This window comes from Bombina bombina, chromosome 6 (assembly GCF_027579735.1).
Source record: "Bombina bombina isolate aBomBom1 chromosome 6, aBomBom1.pri, whole genome shotgun sequence".
NCBI classification, from domain to species: Eukaryota; Metazoa; Chordata; class Amphibia; order Anura; family Bombinatoridae; genus Bombina; species Bombina bombina.
This window is the reverse complement of record NC_069504.1, coordinates 568,133,031-568,158,999: the sequence shown is the minus strand read 5'-3', so window position 1 is coordinate 568,158,999 and position 25,969 is coordinate 568,133,031. Positions and strand designations below refer to the sequence as shown.

The 25,969-nt window shown below is 43.0% G+C and overlaps 1 protein-coding gene across 4 annotated transcripts in view; it reads right to left on the bottom strand.

The window, feature by feature from the left end:
* Positions 1-25,969, bottom strand: part of RNF111 (ring finger protein 111) — a 689,804-nt gene that overhangs the window by 305,866 nt on the left and 357,969 nt on the right. For all 4 annotated transcript variants that reach the window (XM_053717530.1, XM_053717531.1, XM_053717532.1 and 1 more), the window contains exon 7: positions 24,993-25,239. In XM_053717530.1, the coding sequence (XP_053573505.1) occupies positions 24,993-25,239 (247 nt within the window). The remainder of the gene's footprint in view (positions 1-24,992; positions 25,240-25,969) is intronic.

Sequence of the window (25,969 nt, the reverse complement as noted above, 5' to 3'; positions counted from 1 at the left end):
TAGATAAAATATTTGCAATAGAATTATCCATAACAGCCGTTAATTGTTGCATAGTAATAAGTATTGGCGCACTAGATGTACTAGGGGCCTCTTGTGTGGGCAAAACTGGTGTAGACACAGAAGGGGGTGATGCAGTACCATGCTTACTCCCCTCATCTGAAGAATCATCTTGGGCACTATTATTATTTGTGGCATCATTGTCCCTACTTTGTTTGGACACCATGTCACAATTATCACATATATTTAAATGGGGAGACACATTGGCTTTCATACATATAGAACATCGTTTATCTGATGGTTCAGACATGTTAAACAGGCTTAAACTTGTCAACAGAGCACAAAAAACGTTTTAAAATAAAACCGTTACTGTCACTTTAAATTTTAAACAGAACACACTTTATTACTGAATATGCGAAAAAGTATGAAGCAATTGTTCAAAATTCACCAAAATTTCACCACAGTGTCTTAAAGCCTTAAAAGTATTGCACACCAAATCTGAAAGCTTTAACCCTTAAAATAACGGAACCGGAGCCGTTTTTACATTTAACCCCTATACAGTCCCAGGAATCTGCTTTGCTGAGACCCAACCAAGCCCAGAGGGGAATACGATACCAAATGACGCCTTCTATAAGCTTTTTCAGTGGATCTTAGCTCCTCACACATGCATCTGCATGCCTTGCCTTCCAAAAACAACTGCGCATTAGTGGCGCGAAAATGAGGCTCTGCCTATGACTAGAGAAGGCCCCCATCTGAAAAAGGTGTCCATACAGTGCCTGCCGTTTTTTAACAACAATCCCCAAGATTATAATAACTATAAAGCGCTATAATCTGTCAAATATGCTTAGCAAGTAATCGTTTTAGCCCAGAAAAATGTCTACCAGTTTTTTAAGCCCTTATAAAGCCTTTATTCTTATACCTAATCTAAGAAAATGGCTTACCGGTCCCCATAGGGAAAATGACAGCCTTCCAGCATTACCAAGTCGTGTTAGAAATGTGGCCATCATACCTCAGGCAGAAAAGTCTGCCAACTGCTTCCCCCAACTGAAGTTACTTCATCTCAACAGTCCTGTGTGGAAACAGCAATCGATTTTAGTAACGTTTGCTAAAATCATCTTCCTCTCACAAACAGAAATCTTCTTCTCTTTTCTGTTTCAGAGTAAATAGTACATACCAGCACTATTTTAAAATAACAAACACTTGATTGAAGAATAAAAACTACATTTAAACACCAAAAAACAATTAGCCATCTCCGTGGAGATGTTGCCTGTGCAACGGCAAAGAGAATGACTGGGGTAGGCGGAGCCTAGGAGGGATCATATGACCAGCTTTGCTGGGCTCTTTGCCATTTCCTGTTGGGGAAGAGAATATCCCACAAGTAAGGATGACGCCGTGGACCGGACACACCTATGTTGGAGAAAGAAGTCCCAGCCGAGGCAAAAGAATCAAATTTGGAAAATGCATGCAGAGAGGACCAAGTTGCAGCCTTGCAAATCTGTTCCACAGAAGCTTCATTTTTGAAAGCCCAAGAAAAGGAGACAGCCCTAGTGGAATGAGCTGTAATTCTCTCAGGAGGCTGCTGTCCAGCAGTCTCATAAGCAAAACGAATTATACTTCTCAACCAGAGGGAAAGAGAAGTATTAATAGCCTTCTGACCATTACGCTTTCCTGACAAACAAGGCAGAAGACTGGCGAAAATCCTTAGTCGCCTGTAGGAAGAATTTTAGAGCACACAAAACATCCAAGCTGTGCAACAGACGTTCTTTATGAGAAGGAGGATTGGAACAGAGAGAAGGAACAACAATTTCCTGATTAATATTTCTATCTGAAACCACTTTAGGAAGAAACCCCAATTTAGTACGAAGAACCGCCTTATCTGCATGAAAGATAAGGTAAGGCGAATCACAATGCAAAGCTGAGATTTCCAAAACTCTCCAAGCAGAAGAGATAGCAATAAGAAACAAAACATTCCAGGATATCAACTTAATATCTATGGAATGCATTGGTTCAAACAGAGCCTGCTGCGAAACTTTAAGAGCAAGATTAGGGCACCAAGGAGGAGCAACAGGTTTAAACACAGGCCTGATTCTGACCACAGCCTGACAAAAAGATTGAACATCTGGCACATCCGCCAGACACTTGTGTAACAAATAGATAATGCAGAAATCTGACCTTTCAGAGAACTAACTGACACCCCTTTCTCCAGACCTTCCTGGAGAAAAGACGAAATTCTAGGAATCCTGACCCTACTCCAAGAGTAGCCCTTAGATTCACACCAATACAAGGTATTTACGCCATACCTTATAGTAAATTTTTCAAGTAACAGGCTTGCGAGCCTGGATCATGGCCTCAATGACCGACTCAGAAAATCCACGCTTAGACAGAACTAAGTGTTCAATGTCCAAGCAGTCAGCTTCAGAGAAACAAGATTTGAATGGAGGAATGGACCCTAAATTAGAAGGTCCTTCCTCAGAGGCAACCTCCAAGGCGGCCAAGGTGACATCTTCACTAGGTCTGCATACCAGATCCTGCAAAAGCCATGCAGCAGCTATTACAATTACAGATGCTCTCTCTTGTTTGATACGAGCAATAACTCGTGGAAGGAGCACAAACTGAGGAAACGGGTATGCTAGACCGAAATCCCAAGGAAACGCCAGAGCATCTATCAGAGTGGCCTGAGGATCTCTTAACCTTGAGCCGTACCTTGGAAGCTTAGCGTTCTGCCAACTCCAGTACCCCCCATTTGAGGGTTAACCTGGAGAACACATCCAAATGGAGAGCCCACTCCCCAGGATGAAATGTCTGTCTGCTCAGGAAATCCGCTTCCCAGTTGTCCACTCCAGGAATGTGGATGGCAGACAACAATTGTGAGCTTCCGCCCACTGAATAATCCGTGCCACCTCCTTCATGGCCAAGGAACTCAGAGTTCCTCCCTGGTGGTTGATGTAAGCCACTGAGGTGATATTGTCAGACTGAAACCTGACAAACCGGGCTAAAGACAATTGAGGCCAAGCCATAAGAGCATTGTGAATCGCTCTCAACTCCAAGATGTTTATGGTGAGAGCAGACTCCTCCCGAGTCCATAGTCCCTGCGCCATAAACGAGTCCCAGACTGCTCCCCAGCCTTGCAGGCCAGTGTCCGTGGCATCCATCCGTCCCCACCCAGGAAGATCTCCTGAAGCATGTGCCCTGAGATAGATGGTCCTGAGAACGCCACCACGGGAGAGTCTCTTGTCGACTGGTCTAGGTCTATCCTCTGAGACAGATCCAAATGGTCTCCGTTCCATTATCTGAGCATGCATAATTGCAGAGCACTCAAATGGAATCGAGCAAAGAGAATGATGTCCATAGAAGCGACCATCAGACCAATTACCTCCGTACATTGAGCCACTGATGGCCGAACAGTAGACTGAAGAGAGAATTTTGGACCTCCGTCAGAAATTTTTTCATAGATAGGGAATCTATTATGGTCCCTAAGAAAACCACCATTGTAGTTGGAACAAGGGAACTTTTTTCCAGATTCACTTTCCAACTGTGGGAACGTAGAAAAAAGACAACAAGATCTCTGATTGAAAGTTTGCTTGTTGAAAATTTGCCGCCTGAACCAATATGTAGTCCAGCTATGGCGCTACTGCAATTCCCAGAGACAGAGAGGCAGTGGCAAGGCCTAACGGAAGAGCCACAAACTGAAAGGGTTTGTCTAGAAAGGCGAATCTCATTAATTTGTGATGATCCCTGTGGATGGGAACATGAAGATAAACGTCATTCAGGTCTATAGTCTTCATGAACTGACCCTTTTGGACCAGGAAGAATGGAACGAATTGTTTCCATTTTGAAGGACGGTTCCATGAGAAACTTGTTGAGGCACTTTAGGTCTAAAATGGGTCGAAAAGTTCCCTCTTTCTGGGAACCACGAACAGATTTGAATAGAATCCTATACCCTGTTCCCTTACTGGAATAGGAACTATCACTCCCAGGGAGGAAAGGTCCTTAACGCAGTTCAAGAATGCCTCTTTTTACCTTGACTGCAGATAATCTTGAGAGGTGGAATCTGCCCCTGGGAGGGAAAGTTTGAATTCTATTTTGTAGCCCTGAGATACTATGTCCACAGCTCAAGGATCTGGGACATCTCATCTCCATGCTTGAAAAAACAGGGAAAGTCTGCCCCCCACTTGATCCGATCCCGGACCGGGGGCCGACCCTTCATGCTGACTTAGACTCAGCTGAGGGTTTCTATGATTGCTTCCCCTTATTCTAAGACTGATTGAGTTTTCAAGAAGACTTGGATTGCTCGTGCTTGAAAGAGGGAGAGAAACACTTTTGAAGTAACGAAAAGGAACAAAAATTACTTTGACGCCTTTTGAGTCGGTTCTTCTTGTCTTGCGGTAGAAAAACAAATCATGCTTACCGGATAATTTCCTTTTCTTCTGATGGATATAGTCCACAGCTGCATTCAATACTTTTGGGAAATAAGAACCTGGCCACCAGGAAGAGGCAAAGATACCCCAGCCAAAGGCTTAAATACTCCTTCCACTCCCCTCATCCCCCAGTGTTTCTGTCGAGGAACAAGGAATAGTAGAAGAAATATCAGGGTGAAAGATGCCAGAAGAATAATAAGAACACCCCACATAAAATTAAGGGCGGGGAGCTGTGGACTCTTTCCATAAGAAGAAAAGGAAATTATCAGGTAAGCATAATTTATGTTTTTCTTCTTAAATGGAAAGAGTCCACAGCTGCATTCATTACTTTTGGGGGAAAAAGGACCCTGAATGCCAAGACAGGAGGGTACAATAGGCGGCCCATACTGAGGGCACCAGGCCTGAACCTCTACCCAATAAAAAAAACCCGCTTTGTCCGAACCCGAGAAAACTAAGAGGAAAAGCCCCAATGACACTGACTCGCAGTTAGTCCAGAAGCCAAACTAGATACCGCAAACGAACTCGACTGAGCCAACAGTCCTCCAGGAGACACCGTCCAACAGACGGTCCCCCACCGCTCACCCTCCACAAATGAAGTAGACACCAGCCGAAACCCCCAAGGGGACAAGGCAAAGGAGAACCAAGGAAACTGAAAGGTCCACTAATACAAAAAAGAACAACTCCAAGAGTGAGCCCAGCTTACAGAGACCCAAAGGGGCCCAAACAGGGAAAGGAAGCCACACCTATACCAAGCGAAACCCGGGATAAGACCGGGCACAGAGACAGAACAGATGTCTCTCCAACATCCTGCATGCACGAAACGCAAGTGAAAAGGCAAAGTGCTCCCAGTGTATGATCATAGAATACCAAAGCATTCGACCATGAAAAAAAGTGTATTACACCCAGGTGAAAAATCCCAAGTTTGAGAACACAGAGTCCATAACAGGACAACACAGAGGCTACTTGCAAGGAAGAAGAGGCTTCAAGCAAGAAACAGACCACAAAAGCAACCCCCAGACAGAGGGCACGCTCCAGGCAACCGAAGTCGTCGGACCCACACACAGGTATCTAAAAAGGGGAACACCAAACGTCATCGAGGCCCCCCGAGAAGGAGAGTATACCCTCAAAACCTAAATGGGAGAGTAAACCCTCTTCTGAAATCAATTGAGCAAGTTGAAAGGAAAATATATATACCCTAGCAGACTGAGCTAACAGGATAGACTCAACAAAGCTCACAAATCAAGAGGAGACTGCGACCTGAACGCAGCGCCTTAGACAGCTCGGCCATCCTGACCTGCAGACCCACACCCAGCTGGACCAACCCAGCCTCAGGGAACCAAGACAGGGAAACGAAAGAATCCCAAAACAGTTACAGGAACGAGTGTAAGGATAGCACAGCCATCCCCGCAGAGTACAAGTACAACCCAACTCTGAAAACAGACAACAAGGCCATAGACCTAAGGATATATCAAAATAAAGGCCCAACAGGTCTGACTAGGAGCCAGCAAGACCCCAGGGGGAACCAATCCCACCTTTCCGCCTCCCATTCAGGAGAAGCCAAAAACCAAGGACTCTATCTCCATAGGGAGGAGAATATCTCCTAAAGAAAAAGGAATGATGCTGGAAGGGCAACAATTGTCCTCAAGGCCCAAAGTCACCGGCTAATGGGAAGAGAAATTACCAACACAGATGTCCTAGAAAAGGACCCCCATACAAGTATTTTGTCAAGCGGAGGCACAGCCAACCCATTCGCCTGCAGAGCAGGGAATCCACGGGAACACTGGTAAGCTGACCAGGGGAATGCCACCCTAAGGGGCACCAGAAATTTGACATCCAGCGCCAGCAGCTGGGTATGAACCAACAACCCTTGAGGCGCAAGCAACACAGCTAACCACCAGATAACATGGGCTACTCTATGGCAAAGAGTAAAAAATACTCCGAAAACCTGGCCAACGATGACCAGGTTAGGTAGATGGAGCAAGGACATAGCCCAAGTTCCAAACCGTGGAACACCCCGACCAGCCCTGAGATCTAAGTTTCCAAAACCAACCAAGACTGGGTCAGAAAAAAGGCCAAGCGAAGCTTCAGCAACCGGAAGTCGCAGGGAGAAAAACAGGTCCAGGCAAACCCTACCCTAGAACTAAACACCCCAACTGGCCAAAAAGCCAGACACTAGGGATATGGATGCATATCCAGAAAATCCGGATAGCGAGAAGAACTCAAAAGCCCCGACCAAAGGAAAGAACCACCCCTAGCTAAAGTCCAACGCTCCAAGTAGATCGGCTAGAAGTCGTATGAAGATACTTCTCAGAGCCGCAGGACAACCAATGGATACCTTGAGGTAAAAAAAATCCTACTAGCAGGACTATTCTCCCTATCACCTCCGCACAAGCAGAGGACACAAGGAAGAGAAAGGGACTAAGCCTACCCAGCTCCGGAAAAACCTGAGCTAAACAAAGTCCCCACAGGGAACAACCATCACTCGGAAACACAGATCCCTAAAAGGAAATCGAACTCACCCAGGGAAAAAGGAAGAAGACCCAAAGGTCTCTTATAACTCAGACAGTACATGTCAGAGTAAGAGAGCTGCATCTAGATACACTATAAACAGCTTACGCGTACACCTGCAAGCTGTCAAGAGCTGCAACTGGTTTTAAACTGAAAACCTTCCGCATGCTAGACAGCTATCTTGTACAAGCTGTTGGATCAAGCCCAAAAGGACAAATCCAGAGGCCTAAAAATGAAGGACAAACCGCTCAACTGCAGTAAGGGGCATTAAGCCCTCCACCACATAGGGGAGGAAAACTCTAGGTTCTGACGAAATCAGATGTCAGATTGACGCAGCGGAAAACTCCCCTCCTGGCCCGGACATCTATGACTGAAGGCTATAAGGACTGAAACAATCTTTCCCGCCTCACGGACCCATAGGTCCTCTTGAATGCTTAGTTGAACATGAAAAACAATGATAACCTGAGCACTCGGCGCTTCTACCGAACCAGCCGAGCAGAGCAGCGCCACGTGTCTGAACAGCTGCAAGACCGAACGAACCCGACATGACCAGCCTGCACCTAGGGTCCTAACCGGCAAGCTGCATAAATTCTCCCTTATAGGGGAAAAAAACAGAAAAAATACATTTTTAACATAGGACTAACATGTCCAAAACCACTTCCGAAGAAGTAATAAAGAGTATCAATCCCAGAAGGTTCCTAAAGGAAAAAAAAAAAACAAGTAAAAGACATCTCATCGGATAGAAATAAAATATAAGGCAACCCGGAGGTTAACGCCCAAAAAGACACAGGCCTACTCGCAGGACCAGCCAAACAGAGCCCTATCTTTCAAAAACTGGGAAACATCTCAAACAAATGACAATCAGGAGATTACTTCATCCCCACATGTCTAATGAGGTGCACCATTTGAATTAGCAGACTGACAATCCCCGTATCTGGTAACGATAGGGTCATTCAATAACTGAAAAACATGTCTGAGCAATACGCGAAGGTGTGCAATCCTGTAATGAAAGGCATAACACTCAGGGGCAGTTACACCTGCAGGGAACTATAGAGGCCCTCCACAAGGATGGAAGGCGTGGGACAATAGGGCACAAGCACATTCTCAAATAAACATCTGGACTCTGCAGACGAACAATCACCAACATTATGTGGAAGCGAAAACGTGCTGCAACGTCCGGGGGGGTGGGGTGGGGGGGGTGTTTGCGACACGCCAACCTGCATGGAGGAACCAGAAACTGGGTTACCCACATGTGTAGAAGTATGAATTGGTAGAGAACTCTCCTCTCGGAGGACAGGACCCCCAGAGGCGGATGGCTCAACAGTCCCTTGATTCCCGAGCCCGAGGAGCCAGGCACTCTGAAATGGCATACGGAACAAAACTGGTTGACATGTGTCAACAAGGCCAATCCTGATTCGTCGCCGGACACATAATCTGAAATCAAAATAGTCTCAGTATCAGAATCCTCTGTAACTGAATCTGAAAAGAGCACAGTCTCTGCATCAGAATCCTCCATGACTGGATAGAGGATATATAAATATGGACTAAGTAGTAAAAACAAAAACGGCACCCGACACCCCCAATGGCTGGGGCACTCACCACCTTCTATGACCAGACCCCTGCGGCTAGAAAATTTCCTTCACCACATGGTTGGGATTGCGGAAATGGAAAACGGAACGTAACCAAGCCTGAACACAAGGTACAGTACAAAAAAGCTTGCCCAACCAAAAGGCCGCTTCACTTCCTAAGGCCTCAATGTTCCAAACCACGAGCCCATAAACATCACAGATAAGCAGGTTGAATCACATAACAAAGATGATTATAAACCCCCTCAGGAGATATTAACCCTCGATTCCAAGATACTACAAGAGACTCACTGAGACCCTTATAAGTTAGACCCGCAAGGTGGTAGCCTCTCGGGAAAACATTCACATTATAGTACATTGATGTATAAAGTAAAATGAAACAATCTTACAGGAATCTACGCCGTGGAATAGGAACACAGCCTTTCAAGTTTGACAGATAGTAGCATCGCCTCCGCCATGGACATGAGAGAAGAAAGCAGGCAGGGGAGCAAAGTTAGACAACGCCGATTGCTTGAGGAGCTGTTAATCTGAGTCGGGATGGTTTCGCAGAAAAACTCTCCCTGCATTTCCAGACTCTAACTTTCATCCAAGCTCTCACTGAGAGACTGACAGGACTACTTAAAACTCCTGTCCCATGCCGAAGAGTACTACCCTCCATAAGAGACAAAAAAACAAAAATGAAAAATTCTGACACTTCTCGGCCAACCTCCTGGGACGAAAGGCAAAGAATAACTGGGGGATAAGGGGAGGAGTATTTAAGCCTTTGGCTGGGGTGTTTTTGCCTTCTCCTGGTGGCCAGGTTCTTATTTCCCAAAAGTAATGAATGCAGCTGTGGACTCTTTCCATTTAAGAAGAAAAGACCCTTTTCCACCCGTAATATCAGAAATTATTTCTGCCAGACCAGGTCCGAACAAGGTCTTACCCTTGTAAGAAAGCGCCAGAAGCTTGGACTTGGAGGTAACATCAGCTGACCAAGATTTTAGCCACAATGCCCTGCGGACAGTGAAGCCAGACATCTTGGCTACCAGTCTAATAACTTGCATGTTAGCATCAGAAATAAAGGAATTGGCAAGTTTGAGAGCCTTAATCCTATCTTGGATCTACTCCAACGGAGTCTCTGCTAAAATTGATTCAGACAAGGCGTTGCATCAAAAAGATGCCGCACTTGCTACTGTGGCAATACAAACGGCAGGTTGCCATTAAAGACCTTGATGAACATACATCTTCAAAAAAAGCTTCCAGCTTTTTGTCCATGGGATTCTTAAAGGAGTATCTATCCTCTATAGGGATCGTAGTTCTCTTAGCCAGAGTAGAAATAGCACCTTCTGCTTCAGGCACCGTGCGCCAAGAATCTTTAATGGAGTCAGCAACAGGAAACATCTTTTTAAATACAGGAGACTGGGAGAAAGGAATCCTTGGCTTCTCCCATTCCTGTGAAATAATCTACGTCACACGTTCTGGGACAGGAAAAACTTCCACAGAGGAAGGAACATCATAGTATTTATTACGTTTACTAGACTTCATATAGGGTTGACAACCACAGAAGTATCGGAGACGTCCAAAGTAGCCAATACCTCCTTTAACAGTACAAAAAAGTGTTAAAGCTTAAAGGGACATGAAACCCAAATATTTTCTTCCATGATTCAGATAGAGAATACAATTTGAAACAACATTCCAATTTACTTCCATTATCTATTTTGCTTCATTCTTTAGATATCATTTATTGAAGAAATAGCAATGCACAAGGGTCAGTCAATCACATGAGGCATCTTTGTGCAGCCACCAATAAAAAACTACTAAGCCTATTTTTAACAAAGGATATCAAGAGAATGAAACAAGTTGTTTTAAATTGTATTCTCTATCTGAATCATGAAAGACAAATTTTGGGTTTCATGTCCCTTTAAATCTGAAGTTTACGTCTTCAGTATCAGATGAAGGAATAATACTGTCCGAATCTGAGATTTCACCCTCAGAGGCTACCGACGTATCCTTCTCATCAGACTTATGAGGGAGGGCAACCTGCGTAACAGTAGGTGGAACAGAAACCTTACTTACTATCTGAATGTCTAATTGTCCTCTTGCGTTTTCCAAGCATAGGAAAAACATAATTTATGTAAGAACTTACGTGATAAATTCATTTCTTTCATATTAGCAAGAGTCCATGAGCTAGTGACGTATGGGATATACATTCCTACCAGGAGGGGCAAAGTTTCCCAAACATCAAAATGCCTATAAATACACCCCTCACCACACCCACAATTCAGTTTAACGAATAGCCAAGAAATGGGGTGATAAGAAAGGAGTGAAAGCATCAAAAATAAGGAATTGGAATAATTGTGCTTTATAAAAAAAAATCATAACCACCACAAAAAGGGTGGGCCTCATGGAATATTGCTAATATGAAAGAAATGAATTTATCAGGTAAGTTCTTACATAAATTATGTTTTCTTTCATGTAATTAGCAAGAGTCCATGAGCTAGTGACGTATGGGATAGCAGATATCCAAGATGTGGAACTTCCACGCAAGAGTCACTAGAGAGGGAGGGATAAAATAAAGATAGCCGATTCCGCTGAAAAAATAATCCACAACCCAAATCAAAAAAATTGAAAATAATAAGCAGAAGAATCAAACTGAAACAGCTGCCTGAAGTACTTTTCTACCAAAAACTGCTTCTGAAGAAGAAAAAACATCAAAATGGTAGAATTTAGTATAAGTATGCAAAGAAGACCAAGTTGCTGCTTTGCAAATCTGATCAACAGAAGCTTCATTCCTAAAAGCCCAGGAAGTAGAAATTGACCTAGTAGAATGAGCCGTAATCCTTTGAGGCGGGGACTTACCCGACTCTACATAAGCATGAGGAATCAAAGACTTTAATCAAGACGCCAAAGAAATGGCAGAAGCCTTCTGACCTTTCCTGGAACCAGAAAAGATAACAGACTAGAAGTCTTTCTGAAACCTTTAGTAGCTTCAACATAATATTTCAAAGCTTTTACTACATCCAAAGAATGTAAAGATCTCTCCAGAGAATTCTTAGGATTAGGACACAATGAAGGGACAACAATTTATCTACTAATGTTGTTAGAATACACAACTTTAGGTAAAAATTTAAATTAAGTCCGCAACACCGCCTTATCCTGATGAAAAATCAGAAAAGGGGGGCGTGTCTCTGGGCAGCACCTTGAATGGTAGCAATATTGGGAGCTCCGTGTGGATCACTGTTAATCTGCCTGTTATCAGTGAATTAAATGACCATCTAGTTATATTATCTTTATATACGGATTCTACAGATCAAGATAAAGTGAAATAAGTATTTCCCTTGAGAATACCACCGTTGCGCACCAATCCGGAGCGTTGAGGCCTAAGGCAAGCTCTTCACAGAGAGGTTCTCAACACCCCCCCGGTAGTAAAATAGGCCGGGTAAGCAGTGCACAGACACTGGACAAAATATTTATTTTTGATATCAACCTTACTTATGTTTATGTCTTACCATCACTATTATTGAGACTATATAGCAGGAGAACTAAGAGCCTTCCTTACCAGCACATATCAGCTAAAGATGGCGTCTGGCGCCGAAACAATGCTCTCAGCCATAACAAGGCTACTGCTAGATCACCATATGAGGATACAGCAGACTTTGGCAACTGAATGGGACAGCCTCCGTGTGTTAGCTAGACAAGCTGGCCGCAGCTGCACAAAACCAAGAGACCTTGCAGAGAAAACGGAAGAAGTTACTGGTTATCAAGGGCCTAGCCATAGCTTCTCAAACCCAGTACCTCAAATTCAAGCTTTGGCAAAGGCAGAATCATATTTGAGCCCACCTATTAATCCTTCTACAGCAGTGGTCGAAGATCCAGCTGGCGTCCCGGTCGTGACCGGGATACAACCACAAGCCTCCAGGCAACAGCAGACCGCTACGGCAAGAACAGTCAGCGTGGCAGTGAATGTTATACCCCCATCCCCAGACACGACTCACCTCTCCTGCTGCACTAGAGATATCAGCGAGTTATGTCGGGAGCACCGTGATCGGAAAATGACAGTGGGGGAACTGAAGAAATCTGAGACGCAACCTGCCTACTGGGACAATATTACTGAGGAGACTTGGGCCACAACGGTGAAATCTTCCGGTGCATATCACTGCCTATCTGTGGAAAAAGCGAGACCGAGTGTTCAATCATCAGTATGGGGCATCTCTCTAGGATCTCTCTGCCAGCCGTTGATCCGCATATGCTCTCCTCTCTTCAGCAGGACTTTTGACCCTGGGGGCATCCAGACACGACCCAACGTAGTAACTTGCATACTCTGCCACCGGGTGCACATGGAGGAAAAGAGAAAAAACATTCTTCTACGGGGCTATGGACCGCCATCCTGGGGGCTCCCAGACGGACATTTGCGTTTGGGTATGATTGACCTCTAAGACCTCACGGCCAGTATATTGAGGCTATTACTCTGACATTCAGTAAAAGGAGTGTATATTCTTTAGCATGGAGGCACCATAAATGTTTATTACCTCTTCCCATGCCTTCCTCAGACTGATTGGCCTTTCAGCCTTAACGGCCAGTATAATGCTAAATTATTGTAGTGGAGGCTATTACTCTGACACGCAGTAGATCTAGAGTATTTCCAATATTTGTTTATTAACTCTTTCCCTTCCTTGGGGTAAAAGTAAGGATTCTGGGATAGCGTGCCCTTGTTTGTCAGCATGCTAGCGTATGCTATGTCACTAGTGTTCTCAGTTTGCATAGCGCTTAACACAGGTCTAAAGCCCCAGCTATAAATATATTGCCCTTCTACCCATGTGTTCCCCCTTTTTATCTAGCCTGTTCAAATATTCCTCAGACTGCTAAATGCATTGCCCTTCTGCTCATGTGTTTCCCCCTATATCTATATTGTTCAAATGTTCCTCAGACTGCTAAGGTTGCTGCTGAATGGCTGTCTCTATTAACATCCCCCTGCCTTTGTTTAGCGTATATATTTTAATGAAAGTACACTAACTCATATAATTAATTTCCATATATCGTTAATCTCCATATATTACTCTCAGTAACTCACTAATATATTTCCAGGTGCTACTCCTTTATAAGAGTAACTCACTATATGTAAGTGTAGATCACCTATCTTTTTCAATTACATCCTGGGTCCATAAGTGGCCCCTTTTTTCTTTTTCTCCTTTCCCCCAAGGCCCCCTGCTATGACATAGTTATATTTCAGGAGGTCCAAGAGTGGCCTTTATTTTTCTCTAGGGGCATACGTTATGTCTTTAAGTTAACATACTCTAATGGGGATACTGTATAATAGAAAACATGAGGTTGAATATTCTTATCTCTTTTCGTATATTTAGACACTACTTGTTTCCCCTGCTTGGCATGACTACATCTGGTGAAAATGAGTATATCAATGTTTTTTTTTTGTTTGTTTTTTTACTTTATATTCTTTTCCCAGTGTTAATGTGATCCTTTTCTGTACTTACATGTCTTGCGAATTATTACTCGAACTGTTAATTTATGCATTATACCTAAAAAAAAATAATATAAAAAAAAAAAAAAAAAAAAAAAAAAAAAAAAGAAAAATCAGAAAAGGAGATTCACAAGAAAGAGCAGATAACTCAGAAACTCTTCTAGCAGAAGAGATGGCCAAAAGGAACAAAACTTTCCAAGAAAGTAATTTAATATCCAGAGAATGCATAGGTTCAAACGGAGGAGCCTGTAAAGCCCTCAGAACCAAATTAAGACTCCAAGGAGGAGAGATTGACTTAATGACAGGCTTGATACGAACCAAAGCCTGTACAAAACAATGAATATCAGGATGCTTAGCAATCTTTCTGTGAAAAAGAACAGAAAGAGAAGATTTGTCCTTTCAAGGAACTTGCAGACAAACCCTTATCCAAACCATCCTGAAGAAACAGTAAAATTCAAGGAATTCTAAAAGAATGCCTAGAGAATTTATGAGAAGAACACCATGAAATGTAAGTCTTCCAGACTCGGTAATAAATCTTCCTAGATACAGATTTACGAGCCTGTAACATAGTATTAATCACTACCTCTATGACTAAGTATCAAGCGTTCAATCTCCATACCTTCAAATTTAATGATTTGAGATCCTGATGTAAAAATGGGCCTTGAGATAGGTCTGGCCTTAACGGAAGTGTCCAAGGTTGGCAACTGGCCATCCGAATGAGATCCGCATACCAAAACCTGTGTGGCCATGCTGGAGCCACCAGCAGTACAAAAGAACGCTCCATTAGGATTCTGGAAATCACTTTGGTAGAAGAACTAGAGGCGGAAAGATATAAGCAGGTTGATAATTCCAAAGAAACGACAACGCGTCCACTGCTTCCGCCTGATGATCCCTGGACCCGGACAGATACCTGGGAAGTTTCTTGTTTAGATGAGAGGCCATCAGATATATTTCTGGTAGTCCCCAGATTTGAACAATCTGAAGAAATACCTCTGAGTGAAGAGACCATTCGCCCGGATGTAGCGTCTGGCGACTGAGATAATCCGCTTCCCAACTGTCTATACCTGGGATGTGAACCGCAGAGATTAGACAGGAGTTGGATTCCACCCATACAAGTATCCAAGATACTTAATTCATAGCCCGAGGACTGACATATGCAACGGTTGTGACATTGTCTGTCTGAAAACAAATAAACGATTCTCTCTTCAGAAGAGACCAGAACTTTAGAGCTCTGAAAATCGCACAGAGTTCCAAAATGTTGATTGGTAATCTCACCTCCTGAGATTCCCAAACCCCCTGCGCTGTCAGAGATCCCCATACAGCTCCCCAACCTGAAAGACTTGCATCTGTTGAGATCACAGTCCAGGTTGGACGAACAAAAGAGGCCCCTTGAATTAAACGATGGTGATCCAACCACCAAGTCAGAGAAGATCGAACATTGGGATTTAAGGATATTAATTGTGATATATTTGTATAATCCCTGCACCATTGGTTCAGCATACAAAGCTGAAGAGGTCTCATGTGAAAACGAGCAAAAGGGATCGCGTCCAATGCAGCAGTCATGAGACCTAGAATTTCCATGCACAAAGCTACCGAAGGGAACGATTGAGACTGAAGGTTTCGACAAGCTGAAACCAATTTCAGACGTCTTTTTTCTGTTAGAGACAAAGTCATGGACACTGAATCTATTTGGAAACCCAAAAAGGTTAAACTTGTCTGAGGAATCAAGGAACTCTTTGGTAAATTGATCCTCCAAACATGTCTTTGAAGAAACACCACAAGTTGATGAGTATGAGATTCTGCAGAATGTAAAGACTGAGCAAGTACCAAGATATCGTCCAAATAAGGAAATACCGCAATACCCTGTTCTCTGATTACAGAGAGAAGGGCACCGAGAACCTTTGAAAAGATCCTTTGAGCTATTGCTAGGCCAAACGGAAGAGCAACAAACTGGTAATTCTTGTCTAGAAAAGAGAATCTCAGGAACTGAAAGTGATATGGATGAATTGGAATATGAAGATATGCATCCTGTAAGTCTATTGTAGACATATAATGCCCTTGCTGAACAAAAGGCAAAATAGTCCTTATAGTCAGCATTTTGAATGTTGGTATCCTTACATAACGATTCAATATTTTTAGATCCTGAACTGGTCTGAAGGAATTCTCCTTCTTTGGTACAATGAACAGATTTGAGTAAAACCCCCAACACCGTTCCAGAACTGGAACTGGCACAATTACCCCAGCCGACTCTAGGTCTGAAACACATTTCAGAAACGCCTGATCCTTTACTGGGTTTACTGGAATGCGTGAGAAAAAATCTTCTCACAGGCAGCCTTACCTTGAAACTTATTCTGTACCCTTGTGAAACAATGTTCTGAATCCAAAGACTGTGAATCGAATTGATCCAAACATCTTTGAAAAATCGTAACCTGCCCCCTACCAGCTGTGCTGGAATGAGGGCCGAACCTTCATGCTGGTCTTTACTTTCTAAAAGGTTTAGATTTATTCCAGACTGGAGAAGGTTTCCAAACGGAAACTGTTCCTTTAGGGGAAGGGTCAGGCTTCTGGTTCCATATTCTGATGAAAGGAACGAAAACGATTAGCAGCCCTATATTTACCTTTAGATTTTTTGTCCTGAGGCAAAAAGGCTCCCTTCCCCTGAGTAACAGTTGAAATTATTGAATCCAACTGTGAACCAAATAATTTATTACCTTTGGAAAGAAAGAGAAAGCAACGTCTGTAAATCTGTATTCCAAGATTTAAGCCATAAAGCTCTTCTAGCTAAAATAGCTAAAGACATATACCTGACATCAATTCTAATGATATAAAAAATGGCATCACAAACAAAGTTATTAGCATGTTGAAGAAGTTTAACAATGCTATAAGCATTATGGTCTGACACTTGTTGCGCTAAAGCCTCCAACCAGAAAGTGGAAGCTGCAGCAACATCAGCCAAAGAAATAGCAGGTCTAAGAAGATTACCTGAACATAAATAAGCTCTCCTTAGAAAGGATTCAAGCTTCCCATCTAAAGGATCCTTAAAAGAAGTACTATCTGCCGTAGGAATAGTAATACGTTTAGCAAGAGTAGAGATAGCCCCATCAACTTTGGGGATTTTTTCCCAAAACTCTAATCTATCAGATGGCAAAGGGTACAATTTCTAAAACCTTGGTGAAGGAGTAAATGAAGTACCCAGACTATTCCATTCCCTAGAAATTACTTCTGAAATAGCATCAGGAACTGGAAAAACTACATGAGGTTTAAAAACTGAATTTAAACGCTTATTAGTTTTAATATCAAGAGGACTAGACTCCTCCATATCTAATACAATCAACACTTCTTTAAGTAAAGAACAAATAAACTCCATCTTAAACAAATATGAAGATTTATCAGTGTCAATATCTGAGGCAGAATCTTCTGAACCAGATAGATCCTTATCAGAAATAGATAAGTCAGAATGATGGCGGTCATTTAAAAATTCATCTGAAATATGAGAAGTTTTAAAAGACTTTTTACGTTTACTGGAAGGAGGAATAACAGACAGAGCCTTCCGAATAGAATTAGAAACAAATTCTCTTACATTTACAGGAACATCCTGAACATTAGATGTTGAAGGAACAACAGGTAATGGATTATTACTAATGGAAATATTATCTGCGTTTGATATTTTATCATGACAACTAACACAAACTACAGCCGGAGGAACAGTTACCAAAAGTTTACAACAAATGCACTTAGCTTTGGTAGAACCGACATCAGGCAGCGTCTTTCCAGAAGTAGATTCTGATCCAGGGTCAGGTAGTGACATCTTGCAATATGTAATAGAAAAAACAACATATAAAGCAAAACTATCAAATTTCTTAAATGACAGTTTCAGGAATGGGAAAAAATGCAAAACAAACAAGCCTCTAGCAACCAGAAGCAACTAAAAAGTGAGACTGAAATAATGTGAAAAAAACGCCCACATTTTTTGGCGCCAAGAATGACGCCCATATTTTTTGGCGCCAAAAACGTCTGCAACACACATACGTAAAAAATGACGCAACCACGTGAAAACTTCCGGCGTCAACTATGACACCGGAAATGACAACATTTTTGTGCCAAAAAAGTCTCGCGCCAAAAATGACAATAAATTGAAGCATTTTCTGCACCCGCAAGCCTAACAGCCTGCAATTTAGAAAAAAAAATCAATTGAACATTTTTAAGGTAAGAAAAATATAAATTCATATGCATTTTCCCAAAAAAATGAAACTGACAGTCTTAAAGAAGGAATACTGATTATCCTGAATCATGGCAAATATAAGGTTAACGCATATATTTAGAACTTTACATATAAAGTGCCCAACCATAGCTTAGAGTGTCATGAATAAAAACAGAATTTATGCTTACCTGATAAATTACTTTCTCCAACAGTGTGTCCGGTCCACGGCGTCATCCATAACTTGTGGGAATATTCTCCTCCCCAACAGGAAATGGCAAAGAGCACAGCAAAAGCTGTCCATATAGTCCCTCTCAGGCTCCGCCCTCCCCAGTCATTCGACCGACGGACAGGAGAAAAAAAGGAGAAACTATAGGGTGCCGTGGTGACTGTAGTTAAAGAAATTTATCAAACCTGATTAAAAAAACAGGGCGGGCCGTGGACCGGACACACCCTTGGGAGAAAGTAATTTATCAGGTAAGCATAAATTCTGTTTTCTCCAACATTGGTGTGTCCGGTCCACGGCGTCATCCATAACTTGTGGGAACCAATACCAAAGCTTTAGGACACCGATGAAGGGAGGGAGCAAATCAGGTTACCTAAACAGAAGGCACCACGGCTTGCAAAACCTTTCTCCCAAAAATAGCCTCCGAAAAAGCAAAAGTATCAAATTTGTAGAATTTGGCAAAAGTGTGCAGAGAAGACCAAGTCGCTGCCTTACATATCTGATCAACAGAAGCCTCGTTCTTGAAGGCCCATGTGGAAGCCACAGCCCTAGTAGAGTGAGCTGTGATTCGTTCAGGAGGCTGCCGTCCGGCAGACTCGTAAGCCAATCGGATGATGCTTTTCAGCCAAAAGGAAAGAGGTAGCAGTAGCTTTTTGACCTCTCCTCTTACCAGAATAAACAACAAACAGAGAAGATGTTTGTCTGAAATCCTTTGTTGCTTCTAAATAGAACTTTAAAGCACGGACTACATCTAAATTGTGTAACAAACGTTCCTTCTTTGAAACTGGATTCGGGCACAAAGAAGGCACAACTATTTCCTGGTCAATATTCTTGTTGGAAACAACTTTTGGAAGGAAACCAGGTTTAGTAAGCAAAACAACCTTATCTGAATGGAACACCAGATAGGGCGGAGTACACTGCAGAGCAGATAATTCAGAAACTCTTCTAGCAGAAGAAATAGCAACCAAAAACAGAACTTTCCAAGATAGTAACTTGATATCTATGGAATGTAAGGGTTCAAACGGAACCCCTTGAAGAACTGAAAGAACTAAATTTAGACTCCAGGGAGGAGTCAAGGGTCTGTAAACCAGCTTGATCCTGACCAAAGCCTGTACAAAAGCTTGAACATCTGGCACAGCTGCCAGTCGTTTGTGTAACAAGACAGATAGAGCAGAAATCTGTCCTTTTAGAGAACTCGCTGACAATCCCTTATCCAAACCTTCTTGGAGAAAGGAAAGAATTCTAGGAATTGTAATCTTACTCCATGAGAATCCCTTGGATTCACACCAACAGATATATCTTTTCCATACATTATGGTAAATCTTTCTAGTTACAGGTTTTCTGGCTTGTACCAGAGTATCTATCACAGAATCCGAAAACCCACGCTTAGATAAAATCAAGCGTTCAATTTCCAAGCAGTCAGCTGGAGAGAAACTAGATTTGGATGTTCGAATGGACCTTGTACTAGAAGATCCTGTCTCAAAGGTAGCTTCCATGGTGGAGCCGATGACATATTCACCAGGTCTGCATACCAAGTCCTGCGTGGCCACGCAGGAGCTATCAAAATCACTGAGGCCTTCTCCTGTTTGATCCTGGCTACCAGCCTGGGAATGAGAGGGAACGGTGGAAACGCATAAGCTAGGTTGAAGGCCCAAGGCGCCACTAAAGCATCCACAAGAGTCGCCTTGGGATCCCTGGATCTGGACCCGTAGCAAGGAACCTTGAAGTTCTGACGAGACGCCATCAGATCCATGTCTGGAATGCCCCATAAATGGGTCAATTGGGCAAATACCTCCGGGTGGAGTTCCCACTCCCCCGGATGGAAGGTCTGACGACTCAGGTAATCCGCCTCCCAGTTTTCCACTCCTGGGATGTGGATCGCAGATAGGTGGCAGGAGTGATCCTCCGCCCATTTGATGATTTTGGTCACCTCTCTCATCGCCAGGGAACTCCTTGTTCCCCCTTGATGATTGATGTAAGCAACAGTCGCCATGTTGTCTGATTGGAATCTTATGAATCTGGCACTTGCTAGTTGAGGCCAAGCCCTGAGAGTATTGAATATCGCTCTCAGTTCCAGAATGTTTATCGGGAGAAGAGACTCTTCCCGAGACCATAGACCCTGAGCTTTCAGGGAATTCCAGACCGCGCCCCAGCCTAATAGACTGGCGTCGGTCGTGACGATGACCCACTCTGGTCTGCGGAAGCTCATTCCCTGGGACAGGTGATCCTGGGTTAGCCACCAACGGAGTGAGTCTCTGGTCTTCTGATCTACTTGAATCACTGGAGACAAGACTGTATAGTCCCCATTCCACTGTTTGAGCATGCACAGCTGTAATGGTCATAGATGAATTCGCGCAAAAGGAACTATGTCCATTGCTGCAACCATCAACCCTCCTACTTCCATACACTGAGCTACGGAAGGCCGTAGAACAGAGTGAAGAACTTGACAAGCGTTTAGAAGCTTTGACTTTCTGACATCTGTCAGGAAAATCTTCATTTCTGAAGAATGTATTATTGTCCCCAAGAAAGGAACTCTTGTCGACGGAGACAGGGAACTCTTTTCTATGTTCACCTTCCACCCGTGAGACCTGAGAAGGGCCAGAACGATGTCTGTGTGAGCCTTTGCCTTTGAAAGAGACGCTTGAATTAGAATGTCGTCCAGATAAGGTGCCACTGCAATGCCCCTTGGTCTTAGAACCGCTAGAAGGGAATCCGAGCACCTTTGTGAAAATTCTGGGAGCAGTGGCTAGTCCGAATGGGAGAGCCACGAACTGATAATGTTTGTCCAGAAAGCCGAACCTTAGGAACTCTGAGAAATTTGTTTAGAATTTTTAAATCCAGAATTGGTCTGAAAGTTCCCTCTTTTTTGGGAACTACAAACAGATTTGAATAAAACCCCTGACCTTGTTCCACAGTTGGAACTGGGTGTATCACTCCCATCTTTAACAGGTCTTCTACACAATGTAAGAATGTCTGTCTCTTTATTTGGTTTGAGGATAAGTGAGACATGTGGAACCTTCCCCTTGGGGGTAGTTCCTTGAATTCTAGAAGATAACCCTGAGAGACTATTTCTAGTGCCCAGGGATCCTGAACATCTCTTGCCCAAGCCTGAGCAAAGAGAGAGAGTCTGCCCCCTACTAGATCCGGTCCCAGATCGGGGGCTACCCCTTCATGCTGTCTTGGTAGCAGCAGCAGGCTTCTTGGCCTGTTTACCCTTGTTCCAGCCTTGCATTGGTTTCCAAGCTGGCTTAGCCTGGGAAGCGTTACCCTCTTGTCTAGAGGCTGCAGAGTTGGAGGCCGGTCCGTTTCTGAAATTGCGAAAAGAATGAAAATTGGACTTATTCTTAGCCTTGAAAGGCCTATCCTGTGGGAGGGCATGGCCCTTACCTCCAGTGATGTCTGAAATAATCTCTTTCAATTCTGGCCCAAAGAGGGTCTTACCTTTGAAAGGGATATTAAGCAATTTTGTCTTGGAAGATACATCCGCTGACCAAGACTTTAGCCAGAGTGCTCTGCGCGCCACAATTGCAAACCCTGAATTTTTCGCCACTAATCTAGCTAACTGCAAAGCGGCATATAAAATAAAGGAATTAGCTAACTTAAGTGCGTGAACTCTGTCCATAACCTCCTCATACGGAGTCTCTCTACTGAGCGATTTTTCTAGTTCTTCGAACCAGAACCACGCTGCTGTAGTGACAGGAATAATACACGAAATAGGTTGAAGGAGGTAACCTTGCTGTACAAAAATCTTTTTAAGCAAACCCTCCAATTTTTTATCCATAGGATCTTTGAAAGCACAATTGTCCTCAATAGGAATGGTCGTGCGTTTGGCTAGTGTAGAAACCGCCCCCTCGAACTTAGGGACTGTCTGCCATAAGTCCTTTCTGGGGTCGACCATAGGAAATAATTTCTTAAATATAGGAGGAGGGACAAAAAGGTATACCGGGCTTCTCCCACTCCTTATTCACTATGTCCGCCACCCGCTTGGGTATTGGAAAAGCGTTGGGGTGCACCGGGACCTCTAGGAACTTGTCCATCTTGCACAATTTTTCTGGAATGACCAGGTTGTCACAATCATCCAGAGTAGATAGCACCTCCTTAAGTAATGCGCGGAGATGCTCTAATTTAAATTTAAATGTCACAACATCAGATTCTGCCTGTTGAGAAATTCTACCTGAATCAGAAATTTCCCCATCTGACAAAACCTCCATCATGGCCACTTCAGATTGGTGTGAGGGTATGACAGAGCAATTATCATCAGCGTCCTCCTGCTCTACAGTGTTTAAAACAGAGCAATCGCGCTTTCTCTGAAATGCAGGCATTTTGAATAAAATATTTGCTATGGAGTTATACATTACTGCCGTCAATTATTGCATAGTAACAAGCATTGGCGCGCTAGAAGTACTAGGGGTCTCCTGCGTGGGCAAAACTGGTGTAGACACAGAAGGAGATGATGTAGAACTATGTCTACTCCCTTCATCTGATGAATCATCTTGGGCAACTTTACTATCTGTGGCAGTACTGTCCTTACTTTGTTTGGACGCTATGGCACAATTATCACACATATTTGATGGGGGAGACACATTGGCTTCCATACATACAGAACATAGTCTATCTGAAGGCACAGACATGTTAAACAGGCTTAAACTTGTCAATAAAGTACAAAAACCGTTTTAAAACAAAACCGTTACTGTCTCTTTAAATTTTAAACAGGGCACACTTTATTACTGAATATGTGAAAAACTATGAAGGAATTGTTCAATCTTAACCAAATTTTCACCACAGTGTCTTAAAGCATTCAAAAGCATTGCACCCCAAATTTCAGGCTGTTAACCCTTAAAATGTGGAAACCGGAGCCGTTTACAGTTTTAACCCCCTTACAGTCCCAGCCCCAGCCTTTGCTGCGACTTCACCAAACCCAGGGGAGTATACGATACCAAATGAAGCCTTCTAGGAACCTTTTCAACTAATTCCAGACCCACACACATGCAGCTGCATGTACTGCTCTCAAAAGTATCTGCGCAGTAATGGCGCGAAAATGAGGCTCTGCCTACTACAGAGAAGGCCCTTCCTGACTGGGAAGGTGTCTAAACCAGTGCCTGACGTAAAAAAACGTTCCCCAAAGTTATAAAGTGTGAATTTCAACATCAAACTGTATAAAATGCCTAAATAAAGCAATCGATCTAGCCCATAAAAGTGTACCAGTTTTATAGCCCATATTAAGCCCTTTATTCTGTTTGAGACTAAGAAAATGGCTTACCGATCCCCATGAGGGGGAAAAATTACAGCCTTCCAGCATTACACAGTCTTGTTAGAAATATGGCTAGTCATACCTTAAGCAGAAAAGTCTGCCAACTGCTCCCCCCAACTGAAGTTATCTCATCTCAACAGTCCTGTGTGGGAACAGCAAACGATTTTAGTTACTGCTGCTAAAATCATACTCCTCTCACAAACAGAACTCTTCATCTTTTTCTGTTTCAGAGTAAATAGTACATACCAGCACTATTTTAAAATAAACTCTTGATAGTAGAATAAAAAACTACAACTAAACACCACATACTCTTCACCATCTCCGTGGAGATGCTGCTTGTTCAGCGGCAAAGAGAATGACTGGGGAGGGCGGAGCCTGAGAGAGACTATATGGACAGCTTTTGCTGTGCTCTTTGCCATTTCCTGTTGGGGAGGAGAATATTCCCACAAGTTATGGATGACGCCGTGGACCGGACACACCAATGTTGGAGAAATAAGACATACTTACCCCAAGACACTCATCTACATATAGTAGATAGCCAAACCAGTACTGAAATGAGAATCAGTAGAGGTAATGGTATATAAGAGTATATCGTCGATCTGAAAAGGGAGGTAGGAGAAGAAATCTCTACGACCAATAACAGAGAACCTATGAAATAGAACCCCTAGAGGAAGACCATGGTATTCAAATAGGCAATACTCTCTTCACATCCCTCTGACATTCACTGCACTCAGAGGAAAACCGGGCTTCAGCCTGCTGCGAAGCGCATATCAACGTAGAAATCTAGCACAAACTTACTTCACCACCTCCATGGGAGGCAAAGTTTGTAAAACTGAATTGTGGGTGTGGTGAGGGGTGTATTTATAGGCATTTTGAGGTTTGGGATACTTTGCCTCTCCTGGTAGGAATGTATATCCCATACGTCACTAGCTCATGGACTCTTGCCAATTACATAAAAGAAATGCCCATAACTCATTTGATTGCTGTTTTTATTCCAGTCAATAAATTATTTACTTTGTTAGTATTCACAGTTCATGCTACAAATGTTAGTCATATGTTGGTCTATAAAGAGAACCTGAAATTGCATTATAGTAGTATAATCTTTCTTTTGTAAACCATGCCAAAAATACAGACTGTAAAGCTTACTAACAACTGTTTCACACTTTCACACAAAAAGACCAAGGCAGGTTTTAAGTTGGATAAGAACATTTGGAAAAAGTTCCATGAACCAAGACTATAAAATATATACAATTGCTATTAGCATTGTATTTCCTAGTTATGAACATCCATAGACTATTTGTTTTACAGGTACATCATTCATTTTATTTAAAATATATAAGTAGCCATACTTACAGGGAGCATGCATGTAGTGCCGGCAGGATGACAGAGATGTCTGGGGAGGAGGTTGCGGCTGAGCTACCATGTTAGTTCCATAGACATCAATAGACAAGGTTTGTGCAGTGCTGACAGATGACTGATGTCCGTATACTGTAGATCGTGATGACGCGCCTGGGCAGCATGGATCAAAGGCAGAAGTACTGTGAAAACTAACACTCTGGCCTCTTATACCACTGTTGCTCAAATCGACTGGCAAAGCTTGCTGTAAAAAATTAGAAGGGATATTCTTAGCATAAGGATTTATTATAATGTTTACTTAAAAAATACTGTAATATTTTTTTTATCGTCACATTTATGGATTAATATTTTCTTCACATTACACAGAAAATGACAATGGCAGAAAATAAAACAGAATTTATGTTTACCTGATAAATTTCTTTCTCCAACGGTGTGTCCGGTCCACGGCGTCATCCTTACTTGTGGGATATTCTCTTCCCCAACAGGAAATGGCAAAGAGCCCAGCAAAGCTGGTCACATGATCCCTCCTAGGCTCCGCCTACCCCAGTCATTCGACCGACGTTAAGGAGGAATATTTGCATAGGAGAAACCATATGGTACCGTGGTGACTGTAGTTAAAGAAAATAAAATATCAGACCTGATTAAAAAAACCAGGGCGGGCCGTGGACCGGACACACCGTTGGAGAAAGAAATTTATCAGGTAAACATAAATTCTGTTTTCTCCAACATAGGTGTGTCCGGTCCACGGCGTCATCCTTACTTGTGGGAACCAATACCAAAGCTTTAGGACACGGATGAAGGGAGGGAGCAAATCAGGTCACCTAAATGGAAGGCACCACGGCTTGCAAAACCTTTCTCCCAAAAATAGCCTCAGAAGAAGCAAAAGTATCAAACTTGTAAAATTTGGTAAAAGTGTGCAGTGAAGACCAAGTCGCTGCCCTACATATCTGATCAACAGAAGCCTCGTTCTTGAA